The sequence below is a fragment of the Thamnophis sirtalis genome, unplaced genomic scaffold (assembly GCF_051295495.1).
Source record: "Thamnophis sirtalis isolate CommonGarterSnake01/CBP01778 unplaced genomic scaffold, rThaSir2_p1.2 scaffold_3, whole genome shotgun sequence".
Classification (NCBI taxonomy): domain Eukaryota; kingdom Metazoa; phylum Chordata; class Lepidosauria; order Squamata; family Natricidae; genus Thamnophis; species Thamnophis sirtalis.
In genome coordinates this window covers 59,646,937-59,663,558 of record NW_028261383.1, presented here as the reverse complement: position 1 = coordinate 59,663,558, position 16,622 = coordinate 59,646,937, and the positions used below count along the sequence as shown (strand labels likewise).

Below are 16,622 nucleotides of genomic sequence, written 5' to 3'. Positions count from 1 at the left end.
CCCGTAAGAAAGGCAATAAAATCATATCAATCAATCAGTCAATCAAAGTGTGTGGTGTGTATGTGTCTGTGATTCATAGCTATTACAAATCCATAGCTATTACATTTGCTGCTTTAGAAGGTGAAAAAAAATCATTAATTCCATTAAGGGATGGTCTTGCAACTGGCTTTATTAATAACAGATTGTATCACACACACACACACACACACACACACACACACACACACACACACACACACTTCCTCTTTTCTTCAAATGTTCCTGTGGCTTATGGGCCTAAGGTTTGTAGTTTTCCTATATTTGGCCTTTATGGGTCATGCTAGGGCTGCATTTCACAAGGAATTGGTGGGACAAAGTCAGACAATGATATTGGATTCTACCAATTCCATCAAGAATTGCTTTTGATCGTGGTGCAATGAATCCATTGCACTTATCCTTAAAAGTAAATAGAGATTTCATTAATTCCTAGTCATGTGTTTCATCATAATTCTGTTATGTTGCATTAACATATTAATGGTCTAATGGTTAAGAAAGGAGGCGGGAAACTGTGGCTTTTAGTCCTGCCTTAGGCATAAAAGCCAGCTGAGTGACTTTGGGCCAGTCACTTTCTCTCACCCAAGTCACCTCATTGGGCTATTGTGGGGGGAAATAGGAAAAGGAAAGCATGTTTGCTGCCTTGAGTTATTTATAAAATTTTATAAAGAATAACAAAGACATGATAGAAATGAAGAAATCAATCAATCAATCAATCTACAACTAGCAACTTTTTGGCGACTCTGCAGGCCTCTCCTGAAATTTTTGGGCCTTTGCTTTTCATTGTGCCATCCCAATAAAGAAGAAATGGAAATAATAAATTGTATAGGAGGCCATCCTAGAATGATCAGCTATAAAGCAAGAGAACCATATTCCACTTTGGAATCAACTGTTGGAAAATGAGAGATATAGGATGGCAGCATCTAGCATGCCTTGACTGATTTCAAAAAGCTAAGCAGGGCTGAATGTCTCCAATCCTTGAAGAGGAGATCACGAGGGAAAACCAGTGCTATAGATTAAATTGCGAAGATGAAGAAACCTCCCAGAAGAAAACAATGGCAAACCACTTTCATAGAGGTGTCATAAAATCACCAGACATTCAGCTCAAACTTGAAGGAAGTTTAATTTATTTTTCTTAAGAGCAGTCACTGGGGGGACTTGATCTCTACTATATTCTAAGATTCAACTTGCCACATGGCTGAATAATTGAGTCAGGAAGAGACAACCTTATCAACAACCAGGCATTTTAAATTTGGAGCATGCTAGGATCAGGGGACACCTGTCACCTGTCAACCACCAGCTGAAAGAAATGGCAGAAACTTTTAAATTCATTTATGAAGTAGACATTTCCCTAGCACTGTGGTTCCAATTCAATTGCCTGCTGTTAGAATACATAAAAAGGAAAGGAAAAGTCAAATAGCAGATTTTAGCATTATTTTAGTTGGTCCTTTTGGTTGATCACAGCAACAACAAACATCTATGCAAGATGCCGCTTTGCACCAATGCACCGTGTACAGAAAGAGCCCATTTTGCACAGGCAGTGCATGACACATTTTATTGTTGTTGCTCTAAAATAGGGTAACAATACTGGCATTGAAAACACTAATGCCATTATAAAGCAATTTCAAGGAGATGTGTTATCAATATGAAAATTGGGTGCAATTATTCTACAAAAATAAACACTGCACATCTTAGAAAGAGGGGAAAATAAACCATTTCACAAGAAATTAAAAGTTGGCCAATTCCACACAATGTGGGATGAATTACACAATGCCATTTGGTGTCCTTCTGTTTTGCCAGTCCTAATTCATTTTATTGGCATTGCAATATTCTTGAAGAGGCCAAGGGCTGTGATATAATAAAACTGTCCCCTGAGCAGTTCTTCACATGCCTGCAAAGAAAGCAGAGGTAATATAGATAAATATATAGGTTCTGTCGTGCTGATTTAGGATCTCAATGATTGGTGGAAAGCCATTTCCAGTAAAAGACAATATTTAAGAAACCCAATCTTCCTCCTCTGGAAAATGTAATCTAGGGCATAGACAATATGGAAATGGATGACATACTCTGACCTATGGTTCATGTTGACAATCCTGCCACAAAATAATTGGAACTGTTCAAGTATTGTGTGAGCCAGAGAGTATTCGCCTTCTAACAACCTGCATTTACACATATGAAACAATCTCATGTTCTGTCATGCAAATTAATGCTACTGAAAACTTAGCCTTTTCCACTTTATGATACAGTGGGGTGCAGAAATTTTAGAAAACCCAGTAATTTGCCACATTGCTTGCAGATGCAGGCTTAAAATATCACTGAAGCTTTTGTCTGTCTTTCTATACAGTGAATTAAAGCAAGCCAGTGTTTCTCTTTTCAAATGGCAAAGCATTTAAAACTCCAGCTTGGAAATGAATGTTCTGATTTGGATATAATTAATTTAAGTAACAGTCTTAAGTAATATTTAAGACTTGGCTCAGTGAGGTTTTTATTGCTCTTGTGGCATGTTTATGAGTTTCATGAAGAGTCTCTGGGAAAAAAAACAGATGCATATAAGATAATTTACGAATGAGATAGCTTAATAAAGCATTCAAAGTAATGTGTGCAATATCTCACTCTGGAGAGGAGGTGGTATCTAGCTGGACATCCATTGACCTTATCACTGTTTAACTAAACTTGTAAGGCACACAGAAGACTAGAGCCTTTAGCCTTGGATTATGGGTAAACTCCATCAAACTCAGTGAGACAATGCTATTATTGAACAAATAATAATACCACCTTCAGAATTTGAACTAATAGTTCCTAACCAGTGGTGGGATTCCAAATGTTTTCCTACCAGTTCTATGAGAGAGCATTTCGTGTGCATACTCATGCTTAGCATGCACAGCACTCAAAGACCACCCTCGGTGTCAAAAAAAAGTGGGTAGAGGGGTTAAACATGCATTTCTGTGCTGAGTGGTTGGACTCTGGGCCCCAAAGCTACCTAATACAAAAAAGGAAAATAGGAAAGGCCAGGAAAAAGAGGGGATGGTTCACTGCTATTCCTCACAATCAGATCCTATTTGTTCCTTTTCAAGAAACTTGACAGATTTGGTCCCTATTTGGATGCAGCTACATGCATTACCAGAGCAAGGGCCACAAAACCCAGTAAGGCTTGCTTTTGAATAATTGGATTGGATTGGACAGAGATGAAGAAAACACCCATCCTACTTTTACAAATGCAGCCGATGAAATGGACTTCCCATTCACAAACTTGAAAGTGGGTGAAGAGGGAAGGAAGACAATTTACTCAAGGAAGTTAAGGTGGCATAGCCAGCAGCTCCACCAGAATGATTATGTGTTCCTTCCTCACTGATTTCCATAGATCATAGTAGATTGATTTTTACTCTTGGCTGCCATTTTGGTTTCGGTATAAATATTTTCAATGGTATGTTTTAAGATTTTATATTGTGGTTTACATTTAAATTCTGTACACCACCCAGAATTGCTGTGGTGGCCATATGAATTGGAATTGATCAATCAATCAATGCAAAGTCTTTCTCTCCAGATTCTCTCCAGGAAGATCATGAGAGCAGCTTGTTCCCTCTGAGTTGGCTGCTTGTTCTGAGAAAGCTAAAATGTTTGCCATAATCTCATTACAACAGAACACTGAAATGTGTTGTGGCCCAGCAGGAGCCGTTGGAGCTGCAAACAGACTCCAATAGCGACGGGCCCTATGAGTCGGCTCTGGAGGACGTGGAGGACCTTGGACAGGATTCAGACTCCGAGTAGGGACCAGAGAGGCTGGTTGGTGACCATGTGGCAGCTGAGGCATGGAGCAGCAGTGAAAGCCAAAGGGAGTGTGCCCATGACATCAGACCTTGGAGCAGTGGTGAAGACGTCAGGCCTTGGGGCAGTGGGGAGGAGCTAAGGGAGCTGGTCCCGGACGCCAAGCAAAGGCGGGCCAATAAGCGTCGACAGCAACTACGCAGATATAAAAGATAATTGGACCCAGGTGGTTGTAATTCGGCTACTCCCAAGAGAGTATATAAGGAGAGACTTTGGGAGGAGGCTGTTTGCAGGATTCAACTAATATACCAACGTTGTAGAAGCTCTCGTGTGTATTTCTTATCTTAGAAGTCTGGATTGCTGCCAAAGTCTTGTTGGTGTGTTAATTTACTGTGAATAAATTGTCTAGCAGTAATCTTGTCTCAGAGTGCCTCGGCATATGGAGTGGGGGGGGGTCAGAACAGAATCTCATTTTCCCATTGCATCTTCAGCAAAGTTACTCTTCTTCCTATAGCTAAGTTCCATTGCAATAAAGGTTGGCTTGTGTCTGATAAAATCTAAATTGCTAGATTTTCAGATAAATTGGTATGGTGCTCTGAAGTGTACAAACTGAAGCAGAGCAGAGTCTTCCTAGCTTTTTTGAATAAATTGATGATCCCTCACTGGAGACACTTTGTAATTAAAAAAAATTAGTGATTTAAAGCTTATTTATGTAAGAAAGGACCCACCTCACATTTTTGTTCAATTATGTCTTCCTATCAACCTTTCAAGGTGTTCCAGACAGGAAACCAAAAGCTGTTCTGACCTAGGCTTCTTGAGAAAGCATAACTCACACACTTAGTCCCAAAAACCCTCTTTTATTTAAACGGCTGTGAATTTTGGTAATTCACAGGCCGTAATGATTCACAAACAGTCTGTGAAGATTCCAGGAGATGTCTGCTCAAGTTGACAGAGCCTCTCAAGGTAATGTTGATAAACACCCACCTTTATTTCCCTTGAAATGCTCCCAGAGACCTAATTGTCAATTAGTTTTGCAAGGCCAAATGTAGCACAGAGTCAAACAGGACCTCTCAGAGCTTGAACCGACTATATGAACTAATTACTTCCTGAAAAGGCTCATGTCTGTTTGCTCCTCTTTTATGTCTTATGGAAGGGGCCAATTATCTCCAAGCCTTACTCCCAAGTTGCCCTTTTTTTCTTGTGGCAGCTCTATACATGTGCACACTGGGAACAGGCTCACACTGTTCTTCTACCTCACTGATTGCAGACTCTGGAGGCAGCACATAACTACCAGATGGTCCTGGCCCCCTCACTGCCTCCGACACAGAGCCCTTGTTTGAGCCTTCTCCAGACTCCAGGACTGGCCCATGTTCCTCCCCAACCTCCTTACTGTCTGACTCTGCTGCCAGCTATGCAGACTGCCGGCATACCACAACAAAAGCATGATTATTAACACTACATTTATTGAAAAGTTACAGTAACATAATCTTTCCAGCCAGGAGGTGCCTCTCCATGCCTTTATTTTCCAGAGAACTATGAGGGAATCTTTTGAGATGTTTTTTCCACCTCCCTCCCTTCCTTGAACTCAGATTTCATTTATCAGAACTTTGTCTAGGCTGCTGCTTTCCCTCTCATCTCCCAAGGTTATTCTCACATCAAATTGCATCTACCCTTCACACTGTAAGGTAGGTTGGATTAAAACAGTGATTGGTTCTTATTCATGTTTATTCTTACTCCTGTTATCTTGTACATGAGTGAAAAGATAGATAGATAGATAGATAGATAGATAGATAGATAGATAGATAGATAGATAGATAGATGATAGATAGATAGATAGATAGATAGATAGATGAGAGAGGGAGGGAGGGAGGGAGGGAGGGAGGGAGGGAGAGAGAGAGAGAGAGAGAGAGAGAGAGAGAGAGAGAGAGAGAGAGAGAGAGAGAGAGAGTGAGTCCCTATAGGTTCAAAGAGGGTACATGCAGCTCCTTTCCAAGCTGTCAGGAACTTGCTTCATCCAATGAAAACTGTTAGGTCAAAGGATACACAGTCAGGGATTTATGGGATAATTGTTTTCAGAAGGCTACACATGATTTTAAAAGGCCAGCTCGAATAGGACAAACAAGCCCATCCTTTCCCAAAGTTGGGATTTATACCTTGAAGTAAAGCTATCAACTTCCCTTGTGAACAGCCACAATACAAAAAGACATCCGTGATAGAAACAGAAGGAAGATCCAAGGCAAGACATTAAATTTCACCCGCCATAATATTAAAACATTACAGGGAGGGAAGATGTGGAGCCAGAGAAACATATAAATATAAATTCTACTGAGGGATGAGACTACACAAGATTGTTTGGAAGATTTCCCATTTGACGTGCTGGCTTTTTGGAGTGGTGTTTTTCCCCCCTAATTATTCTGTGTCTGACAGCATTAGGAACTAGAAAACACTTTTTATTTATTTGTTTGTTTGTTTAAAAGGTTTGTATGGCCACTCATCTTAGAGCACAACTCTGGGTGGCAATTGATCATGGGCAATTGACTGTGGGAGAAACAGCTTTTAGATATGTTGTTTTGCTTGTCAGGGGGAAGGGTAGCCACATTTTCTTGACTGAAAAACCCTGTACCCTCACACCAACTCTGTATTCAAAAATGGGCCACATGTTTTTATTAGCTGCATCTCTGAAATAAAAAAATATCAATTACAAATACATTTAATTGAATCTGGGGTAGAAAGTTGTAAACCCCTAAGGAGGAAAATGCAGAAATAATATGTTGGGTCCTGTCAGTCACTGGCTCCTCCAGGAGCTGAATCAGATGAGTAGGAGGTAACCTGAGAACTCTGAGTGGGAAGAGGGAATGAAGCTGTCAGAGAGAGGGGGGGAGGGAGGGAGGGAGGAGGGAGGGAGGAGGGAGGGAGAGAGGGAAAGGGAGAGAGAGGTGGATCCTGGGCCATCCGTCAGCTCTCAGATGGAGAGTCAACAGCCCCCAGGTCTGGAGGTGCCTGATGAGAAGAGAAGGAACAGCTGGGTTCTGTGCCTGACATGTGGATGCCCAGAAGGCAGAGGAAAGGAGAGCAGTGGAAATCTGTGGGCCGATCCTTGGGATGGAAGAGCCACTGCTGCTAGCAAAGCCCCACCCTATGTCTGAAGATAAAAGGGGGCAGAGATGAATAGATGTGGCAGACAACTATTCATCCCCCAGTTGGACAGACTTGTTAGCCTGTTGTGAGAGAGAGACTTTTTGCCGGGGCTGCTGGTGCTCCTAATAAAGGAATTGGTGATTAAGTACCAGAGGGTTTGTTGTGTTTGGGAAACTGGGTCAGAATATACTATGAGAAAGACAATATATGCTCTTAGTAAATTAATACAGGGTAATTTTATTTGTTTGTTTGTGTATTTATTAGACATTCTATCCTTCAAATCCAATAAAAAACTATCAAAGTTTGGTTATACCACTAGTAGTGCAGATTATATTGGTTGCATGGAAGGTGAATATCTAAGGTGCTAGTTTTTTGCTTTTGGGTGTTTTCTGTTTCGTTGTTGTTGTAAGCTGTGTTTTTCAGAATAGTGACTGTATAAATCAATCAATCAAATAAATAAATGCAGTCATGCAGGCACAAACTCTGCATTACATATTAACCTGCATACTGATTCACAAAATAATCTACCCAGCCCATGAAATAATTTTATACCTCAATGGATTTTTGGCCCAGAAAATTGTAGGTAAGTTTGTCATATGAATGCAGCCATTGATAGCTATGACTCTGTCAGGTCTCAATCCTACCTAGAAATGGATCCTAGCAGGGAGTGCAACCTGTCTGACCTTGGCTAAATTCTGCAGTGAAGTTGATTTACTTTACAGATATGGACAAGAGATTGCAACATGTTCCAGAAGAAAGCAGTGGTAAACACTGCTTTACTGTTACTAAGGAAAAGACAAAGGCTGTGTCCATGGAATGATCAGAAATTCAATTCAGTCTCAGGACTTCTTGACCTTAATATTCTAGGGATTGAAATTAGGATTTTTTTTCTTTGTACTCAAAGGATCATTGAGCTATGACTGATCCACTTCTCTGCATGTGAGAAGACTCTAGACCATTTGGATTGAGAAGGGCATGGCAACTGTTTCAACAGTCCCTTCCCACATGCACGTTACATCCTCAATCAGCAACATCTTGTCTAAACCTGATGTTTATTTTCAGTTTTATCCAATTGAATTTAGTCATTCAATTGCTCCTCCAGAAACTATAGGAAGGCAAAGTCCCCAGGGAAATGACATTTATTCAGATGTCATACTTCACTTTTACCTTATCACAGTATTCATTCAAATAGTTTTGATCTCCAAAGTAACAATTTCAACAGTTGTATTTTAATCTTTCACTATGGTGTTCCATTTGGGATTACAATCTTTTGTAGTCCATCTCCCCAATTTGTAAGATGCCATAGTTATTTGCAAAAAACATTACTCCATTTTACAAAGGTTTTTCTTTTTGCTCCCCAAAGTAATATTTAAATGCTTGCAAATTATGCACCAGACGGTTGTGGAAGAGACACGTCTATTATGCTAACAGTGGAAAATGTTCTAACCTTTTTATCTCACCAGGCTTCCAAATAGCAAATTAGGATTTTTGTTTTTATTGATTTACATATTATTTGGCAAATGCAGCTATAATTCTGTTCCATTCATTCAATGCTCCAGTTTTCCATCTACCTGCCTTAGATATCCTGTATGCAGCATTTTCCCTTATGATTTTCATAGTCTGGGATGCATATTAGGGGACTGCCATAGAGAAAATCATATTCTTTTCTATGGACATCCCAAAAATACAATTTTCAAAATTGCTGTGAGTACATGAGGCAAGCTACAAATATGAACATGTCTACATTGTCGTATAATTCAAGGTTTTAATTGACATTATTAATGAAAAGTTATGAGGATCAGCCTCCACTGTGGCTCTTTGCAAGATCATTCCATTTTTGTTAAAATGCACCATTACACCCTCCTTTTGTCACATTTACCAATGGGGCTTGCATTGTGGCTGTGTGTGGCTAGATATCTCCTTTTGCCTCTGCTTCCCCTTGTTGGCCTGAAGATGCCAATGACATCTACCTATTCACAACTTGCATAAATTACTCCTATCAGTCAGCATGATAAATTGGGCTGCAATTAGCTTGGTCTGCAGGCAGATTTAAAAAGGACTCTCCAGACTATGTTTAGCTTAAGGATAAAGATGACCATGAACAAAGAACAGGACTCTGAAGCACAGATCGAGTACCCAATGAACTACTGACCCAACAACTGGCTCTTTTGCTTCACTCTTTTTTCCTAATCCATGAGGATTACAATCGGATTTGTAGATTTTCTGCCCTGCATTTCTGAGAATCCATATCTAGCTAACAGTATTGTTCGGATAAGAAACAATATTGGATTTGTAAGATTTCCAGTTTGAGCTCTGTCCAAACACAGTGATTTTATCATATTTCTGCCTCAGTTGCCTCTCTGTAAAATGAAACCAGCTGTACCACTCAGGATAAAAATGAAGATTGAGGAATAATGTGCATTTGTATCTGTGTGCATATATGATAAGAGGTCAGGGCCATAAATACAACCAGAGTTAATTAGGGAGATAAAGAGCAAGGCAGGAGACCTACCTTGCTTTATAAAAATACCCCCCCCCCCAAATACAGGGCTATACAAAACATGCTATTATGCTTGGAGGCTAAAAACAGCAGTGATCAATATATCAAAAGCAGATGCAATTTCCGTAGGTATTGTGTCTCTGGGCACATTTAGCCAGAGCTTCTTATGGCCTACTTGAATAAAAAAAAACCAGATGGAGATAGGTTGCTGTTCAGATGGATGGAACGACAGTCTGTGACATAATTAGCATAGAGAAAGATAGCCTATCGTTCCTATCTCAATGTTTCAGTAAAATTAAATTAAGGTGAGGGAGGAGGAGAGAGGTAGAAACCCTTGTGATAACTGGGACCTGTCCTTATCATTGAAAGATGCGGCTTTATGGTTGGGAATGGATATTCCAGTCCGGCTTCAGACCTGGTTACAGCACAGAAACCGCTTTGGTCGCATTGACCGATGATCTCTGGAGAGCCAGGGATGGAGGCCATGCGTCCATCCTGGTTCTCCTTGACCTCTCAGCGGCTTTCGATACCATCGACCATGGTATCCTTCTGCGACGATTGCGGGAGGTGGGAGTGGGAGGCACTGTTTTACAGTGGTTCTCCTCCTACCTCTCGGACAGGTCGCAGTCGGTGTTGGTTGGGGGGCAGAGATCGTCCCCGAGGCCCCTAACTTATGGGGTGCCACAGGGCTCGGTCTTATCCCCCCTACTATTTAACATATACATGAAACCGCTGGGCGAGATCATTCGGAGGCACAGGATAAAATACCATCAATACGCGGACGACACACAGTTGTATCTGTCCGCCCCGTGCCAACTCAATGAAGCGGTGGACGTGATGAACCGGGGCCTTGAGGCCGTTAAGAACTGGATGAGAGCTAACAAACTGGTACTCAACCCAGACAAGACCGAGTGGCTGTTGTGTTTCCCTCCCAATAATTTGGCCAATGTTCCATCACTCAGGCTGGGGGGGTCAAATTTTACACCCCTCAGACAGGGTTCGCAACTTGGGAGTCCTCCTGGACCCACAGCTGACTTTCGACCATCATTTGTCAGCTGTGACCAGGGGGGCATTTGCCCAGGTTCGCCTGGTGCGCCAGTTGCGGCCCTACCTGAATCGGGAGGCCCTCACAACAGTCGCTCGAGCCCTTGTGATCTCTAGGCTGGAATACTGCAATGTGCTCTACATGGGGCTGCCCTTGAAGAGCATCCGGCGACTTCAGCTAGTCCAGAATGCGGCCGCGCGAGTGATTGTGGGCGCACCACGGTTCGCCCACATAACACCTATCCTCCGCGAGCTGCGCTGGCTACCTGTTGATCTCCGGGTGCGCTTCAAGGTGCTACTTACCACCCATAAAGCCCTCCATGGTAGTGGATCTGAGTACTTGAGAGCCCGCCTTCTGCCGATTACCTCCCTCCGTCCTATCAGATCGCACAGATTGGGCCTCCTCCGAATTCCATCCGCCAGTCAGTGCCGACTGGCGACTACGCAGAGGAGAGCCTTCTCAGTAGCAGCTCCGACCCTTTGGAACGATCTCCCCGTGGAGATTCGTACCCTCACCACCGTCCAGACCTTCCGCACAGCCCTTAAGATCTGGCTATCCCATCAGGCCTGGGGATAAGATCCTAATCCGCCCCACCCGAATGCTGAATGAATGTTGTGTTTTACTGTTTTATTTTATTTTATTCACATATTTTATGTTTTGTCTTGCACTCCTTCCCACGAATTGTAAGCCGCCCTATATATATATAGCAATAGCACTTAGATTTATATACCACTTCGCAGGTGCTTTACAGCCCTCTCTAAGCGGTTTACAGAGTCAGCATATTGCTCCCAACAATCTGGGTCCTCATTTTACCAACCTTGGAAGGATGGAAGGATGAGTCAACCTTGAGCCTGGTGAGATTCGATCTGCCAAACTGCTGGCAGCCGCTGATCAGCAGAAGTAGCCTGCAGTACTGCACTCTAACCACGGCGCCACCGCAGCTCATATAAAATTGGCAAGGTTGTCTCATATATAGGAATGTGTAAGAGTAAATTTATTTATTTTGGAGGTGAATTTTGGGTGCTTTTTATCCCAAAAGTGCTTTTTCAGGAGGCAACTGGACTTTCTGGTTTTTCTTTGAAGACATTTTGCTTCTCATCCAATAAGTTTCTTCAGCTTCTTGGATGAGAATCGAAACGTCTTCAAAGGAAAACCGGAAAATCCAGTTCCCTCTTGAAAAAGCACCTATGGGACAACTTTAACCTGAGAATTTCCATAGGGTGCTTTCTATGTTATGTTACACTCATTTACACTTAGAATGGAGCAGGAGCTGGGTGATATCTACACAAGACATTAAGCAGAGCAGGGCCAGGATTTTTATTCATTTATTTAGCCCGCCTTATTAATTTTATAAGGGGATGAATTCGAGGCAGTGAACTACTCCTTCCTCCTCCTATTTCCCCCACAACAATAACCCTCTGAAGTGGGTTTGGTTGACAGAGAGTGACTGGCCCAAAGTTACTCAGCCAGCTGGGTGGCTTGAATTGAGCCTAGTGAGCTGAAATCACTAGGAAATATGACAGTTGTTGATTAGACTGATTAGTACTTCATTTGATTAGCTTGGTTTTCCATGAGGCTGAAAATAAAATAAATAAAAAAAAACAGAAAAAAGGCAGTTGTGAAACACGTCCATATTGCTACCATGAAGATTGTAGAACTTTGGCCACAAAACCCATGAGTCCAACTTGACTCAAAAAATGTACTTCTACAAACCTTTCCTAATGTTTTCCCCACAGTTTCCTGTGATATCTGCCTCAGAATGGTAGGATTTGTGAATCTTAGATTTCTTCAGAAAAGCTAAGAGAAGGTTGGCTCATGGTTTTTAAATATGAGGAAAGTTGTGCTGCTAGTAAGCACACCAGTGCTATTCTAAGGTTGCAAGCATCTGTACTAGGGTTAGGCAGATTGAGCATCCTTGAGATTTGGGGTCTGTAGCTTTTATGATTTATTGCCACTGGACTTTGCTAACTAAAATTGGCAAATATTAAAGACCAAAACACCCTGAGGGTGCCAGCTTGTCTCCCCTATTATATATAGATTTACCGAGGAATAAAACTAATTGAATTCACAAGTAGGTATGTCCTGTTCTGGTAAACCTGAGAATGATTTCTGCATTAAGTCAGAGAGGTGGAACTAGTGGTAAAATTCCATTTTTTTAACTATCGGTTTTGTGGGCATGGTGGGTGTGGTGTGGTTTGGTGGGCATGGTAGGGAAAGGATACAGCAAAATCTCCATTCCCACCCCACTCTGGGGCCAGCCAGAGGTGGCATTTGCCGGTTCTCCAAACTACTCAAAATTTCCACTACCGGTTCTCCAGAACCTGTCAGAACCTGCTGGATGTTCCACCCATGGGTAGAACATATGTACGTACTATGCTGGAGCCACAGTCAGCTTAATGTTTTCAATGGAAATTTATCTTTCTGGATTTTCCTATCCAGTTTTCTGGTGAGGTTTTTCCCCCTATTGTGTCTAGTGTTTGCACACATGCATATAAGTCATATATACACACACCTATACTCATACATACACACCATTCTGCCCTCAATAGCTAATTCATGAGCATGATCATCCAATAATAGCTGTGATGAAAACTTGTGTAAACCTGACTACAACTTCTTTTGCATCTAAGTGAGGACTATAAATTTATCAACCCAACACTTTCTATGCACATGGTTCATTGAACACACTTCTAATGATCAAATAAGACTTGAGTCACCTTCGGAGGATGAGGTAGGAAATGAAAGTCAAGGCAAACTGATCCAGCACAATCTCCACTGGATTTAAGCATTGTCTGAACAAATAGCCTTTCAAAGCATAAATCAAGAGCAACTATTCTGAGGAAGACTTTCTGCAGCATTATCTTATCTACACTGAACCTCCAATACACAACGATCTTTTTTCATATCTTTTTCTTACCCTTGACACAGAGATGCAGACTGCACAAAACAATTTGGCGATCACAGTATTCTTGGGTCACCAGCTCCTCCTGCACCCCATATTCTGCTTTATTTCTATTCCTCTTCCTTCTTGAAGACTTTTGAACAACCTGGAAAACCTTGAAAATTTTCTTCATTTGTCCACAACTTCAAAGAAAGAGAGACAATGGTAAAGAAAAAAATACAAAATCTACAAATCCACTGCATTCCTGCATTTTAGCAATGTTCTCCTTTTGAAAGAAAATTTGTATGGAGAAGGAGAAGGAGGAGGAGGAGGAGGAGGAAGTAGCAGCTGCCTTCTCATTAAGCAAAACTATTTGCCTGATGATAAAGTGAAAAAATAATATTTTTCCACTCCAGGGCAATCTGTGGAAGGAAGAATAGGAACAAAGCTTGAAGCTCCAGCCTGCATGAAGTGCTCTCAAAAGTAGGAACAGGTCCAGGTCTTTGCTGGTAACTTGAGAGAACAAATAACTCAAAAGGCCAGCAACTCATTTTACAAGGTTTCCAATTTCTGTTTTCATTGCTATGTTCCGACAGTTTTCAAATGCTCTCCAAAGAATGTCCACAGGAATACAGAAAGTGCAATGACTCTTCAAAAAGCAACATTGATCTGAAGCATCAGAAATAGTTAGTGCTGATTCTTATCCAAACACACAGCTAAATAGATCCCTTCTCCTTAGCATGGTCATTGTTTTGTCACACCATTTTTTTAGCAACCATGTTGTACAATCCAGAAGTCAATTTGCAGTGGATTAACTCATCAAGGAAAGTGCTATTTGAAACAATCAGTTATGGAATTGCTAAAACAATGAATGGCAATATTGGAAAATATTGCCCAGAACAACAATAAATACATTGAAAGTGCCAGACAAGTGAAATGTAGAGATATTAGAATTAGAAGTTTAGAACCGTTATTGTTACAATGCATGGAGAAAATATGCATGGAATCTGAAGTCAGGCTGCATCTTTCAGCTTTTTTGATGAGAAAACTAGCTGATAACCTATAACAAATCCCCCTTACCAAAAGGAGCCCCCTTGTTTTTTGTAAAAATCAATCCCTCTTACCAGAGGGAGCCCCCTTGTAGAGTACTGTGAAAACATTATCATGGCAACTCCACTATGCTGTACAGTAGAAGTCATTTTATGGCACAACAGGCTGTATCTTAACAGAACTTGAATCCAAAATGCAAAAGTACTGTGATTTGACACTATAGATATAATTCATTCCTTTTCATTTCAGCAGCCCAGGCTTTCCAAAGTTATGCTGGAACACACACATAGGCACACACATACACACACAGACACAGAGACACACAAACACAAAGGGGTGTTAGGGATGTCTTACCCCCCACAGTATTTTATTTATTTATACCCTGCCTTTATTATTTTTTATAAGTAATGCAAGGCAGCAAACATATCCAACACACTTTTCTCCTCCTATTTTACCCACAACAACTCTGTGAGGTAGATTGGGCTAAGAGAGAGAGTGAATGGTCCAAAGTCACCTATCTGGCTTTCATGGCTAAGGAGAGACTTGAACTCAAAGTCTCCTGCTTTCTAGCCTGGTGCCTTAATCACTAGACCAACCTGGTTCTCTCTTCATTAAGCAAACCGATTGTTCACTATAGGCCGGTTTTACCAAAAACTGGAAGTAAGTGTTGGTTTTTGGCAAAAACATCACAAAACATGGTCACATGACTACGGGACACTGCAGACATCCGTAAATGCAGGTTGACTGATAAGCGTTCAACATAAGGTCACATGACCACAGGATGGAACCTGGCCATCAGAATTTTGGAACTGGGTCGTAAGCACCCCTGCGGAGGTCCGTACTAACTTCAAACAGTTGATAAGTGACCAATCACAAGTTGAGGACTATCTGGACATGACAAAATAATACATCCTACCCTTGGAAAGAAGGCGGGGCTTAGCAGTGAGAAGACGGATTTTCAGGCTATTCCTGAAATTCCCCTATTCCGAAGGAATTGGACGGTTCATTTTTGAACCCAAGGTGTCCCGGAGAGACAGTGAAAGGTAGGAGGAGATCCAGTGACCCCAGAGACATTCGCAAAGTCCCTGGGGGCTTGGAATTTAACTTCCTTTGCCAGTGACTTCTGGATTAGCTGTAAGCTAACCGAAACTGCAGATAGTCCCAAAGAATGGCGAAAGTGTTTTCCAGTTGGTAAGGTGATTTTATTACTCAGAGAAAGACGGTCCGCATAAAAATTTAAGCTAATTGAAACCAAAGAACAGAAGAATCTAGCGGCGATTTTGATCTCTTTATTGGTTTATGGACGGTGGTTACCCTATTTTTTAAATGTTTTAAATGCTATTTACATGGACAAAGGAAAGATTACTCCAACATCTCCTCTGATCCTCTGAAAGTGGGCTGTAAACCATTTTACTATAATTTGGCTCCCTACAACTTGACATTTTTATTGCTTGGCTGGATTGATCTAAGATCAGATAAGATTGTACAGCTTCCAGCTTGTTTTTACTTGCAAATACCTTAGAGTTTCCAAAGGAAAAATACTAACTGCGTACAAAGATGGAGTCTGTTCAAGTTTCAAATGATTCATTTCAAATGATTTTTTCCGCACTACAAAAATTATCTGCCACATACGATAGATTTGAGAGGAAGCTGGATTATTTGCTGTTTCTAGCAACAAAATATGAAGAAAAAAATGAGAATGTTGAATGTTTGAATGTTCCTGAAATACAAACCAAGGATGTCAGAGATGAAGATTTTCAATTTGCTGATATTCTGGGCATCTGGTTTACCTCTGAGGGAGAAAAAGATGGAATGTCTGAAGGGGGGGGCAGCCACACAGAAGATTTACTTCGAAAGACAGAGCGTAGGGGGAATGAGAAGCATTAAAGAATTTATACTTTATGAAATATCATCTGCAAAACTTTTGATACCACCACTGAGAATTAAAGACAAGCTGAAAAGGGGACTAAACGGAGGACGGCAGCATTATATGAGAGCCACCTTAAGCAAAAAGGTGCAAAGATCTTTTTGTATGGACTTGCTCATAAAGACGTTTGGAGAACTTGATCCACGAATGGCAACAGGATTAAGGAGGTTTTGTTATTGGAGAGACACAGGCTGATATATGGAAGAATACAATTCAAAATTAGCTAAACCTAATTAATTTCATTTGTAATAGACATAGTTGAATAATAATTGATAATGATAGT

At 41.2% G+C, this 16,622-nt stretch overlaps 1 protein-coding gene across 3 annotated transcripts in view; it reads right to left on the bottom strand.

Moving 5' to 3' along the window:
• The window catches only part of GRIP2 (glutamate receptor interacting protein 2), a 273,157-nt gene extending 259,398 nt beyond the window's left edge, over positions 1-13,759 (bottom strand). For all 3 annotated transcript variants that reach the window (XM_087708944.1, XM_087708945.1, XM_087708946.1), the window contains exon 1: positions 13,399-13,759. In XM_087708944.1, the coding sequence (XP_087565070.1) occupies positions 13,399-13,555 (157 nt within the window). In that variant the 5' untranslated portion in view covers positions 13,556-13,759. The remainder of the gene's footprint in view (positions 1-13,398) is intronic.
• Positions 13,760-16,622: the final 2,863 nt, after the last annotated feature.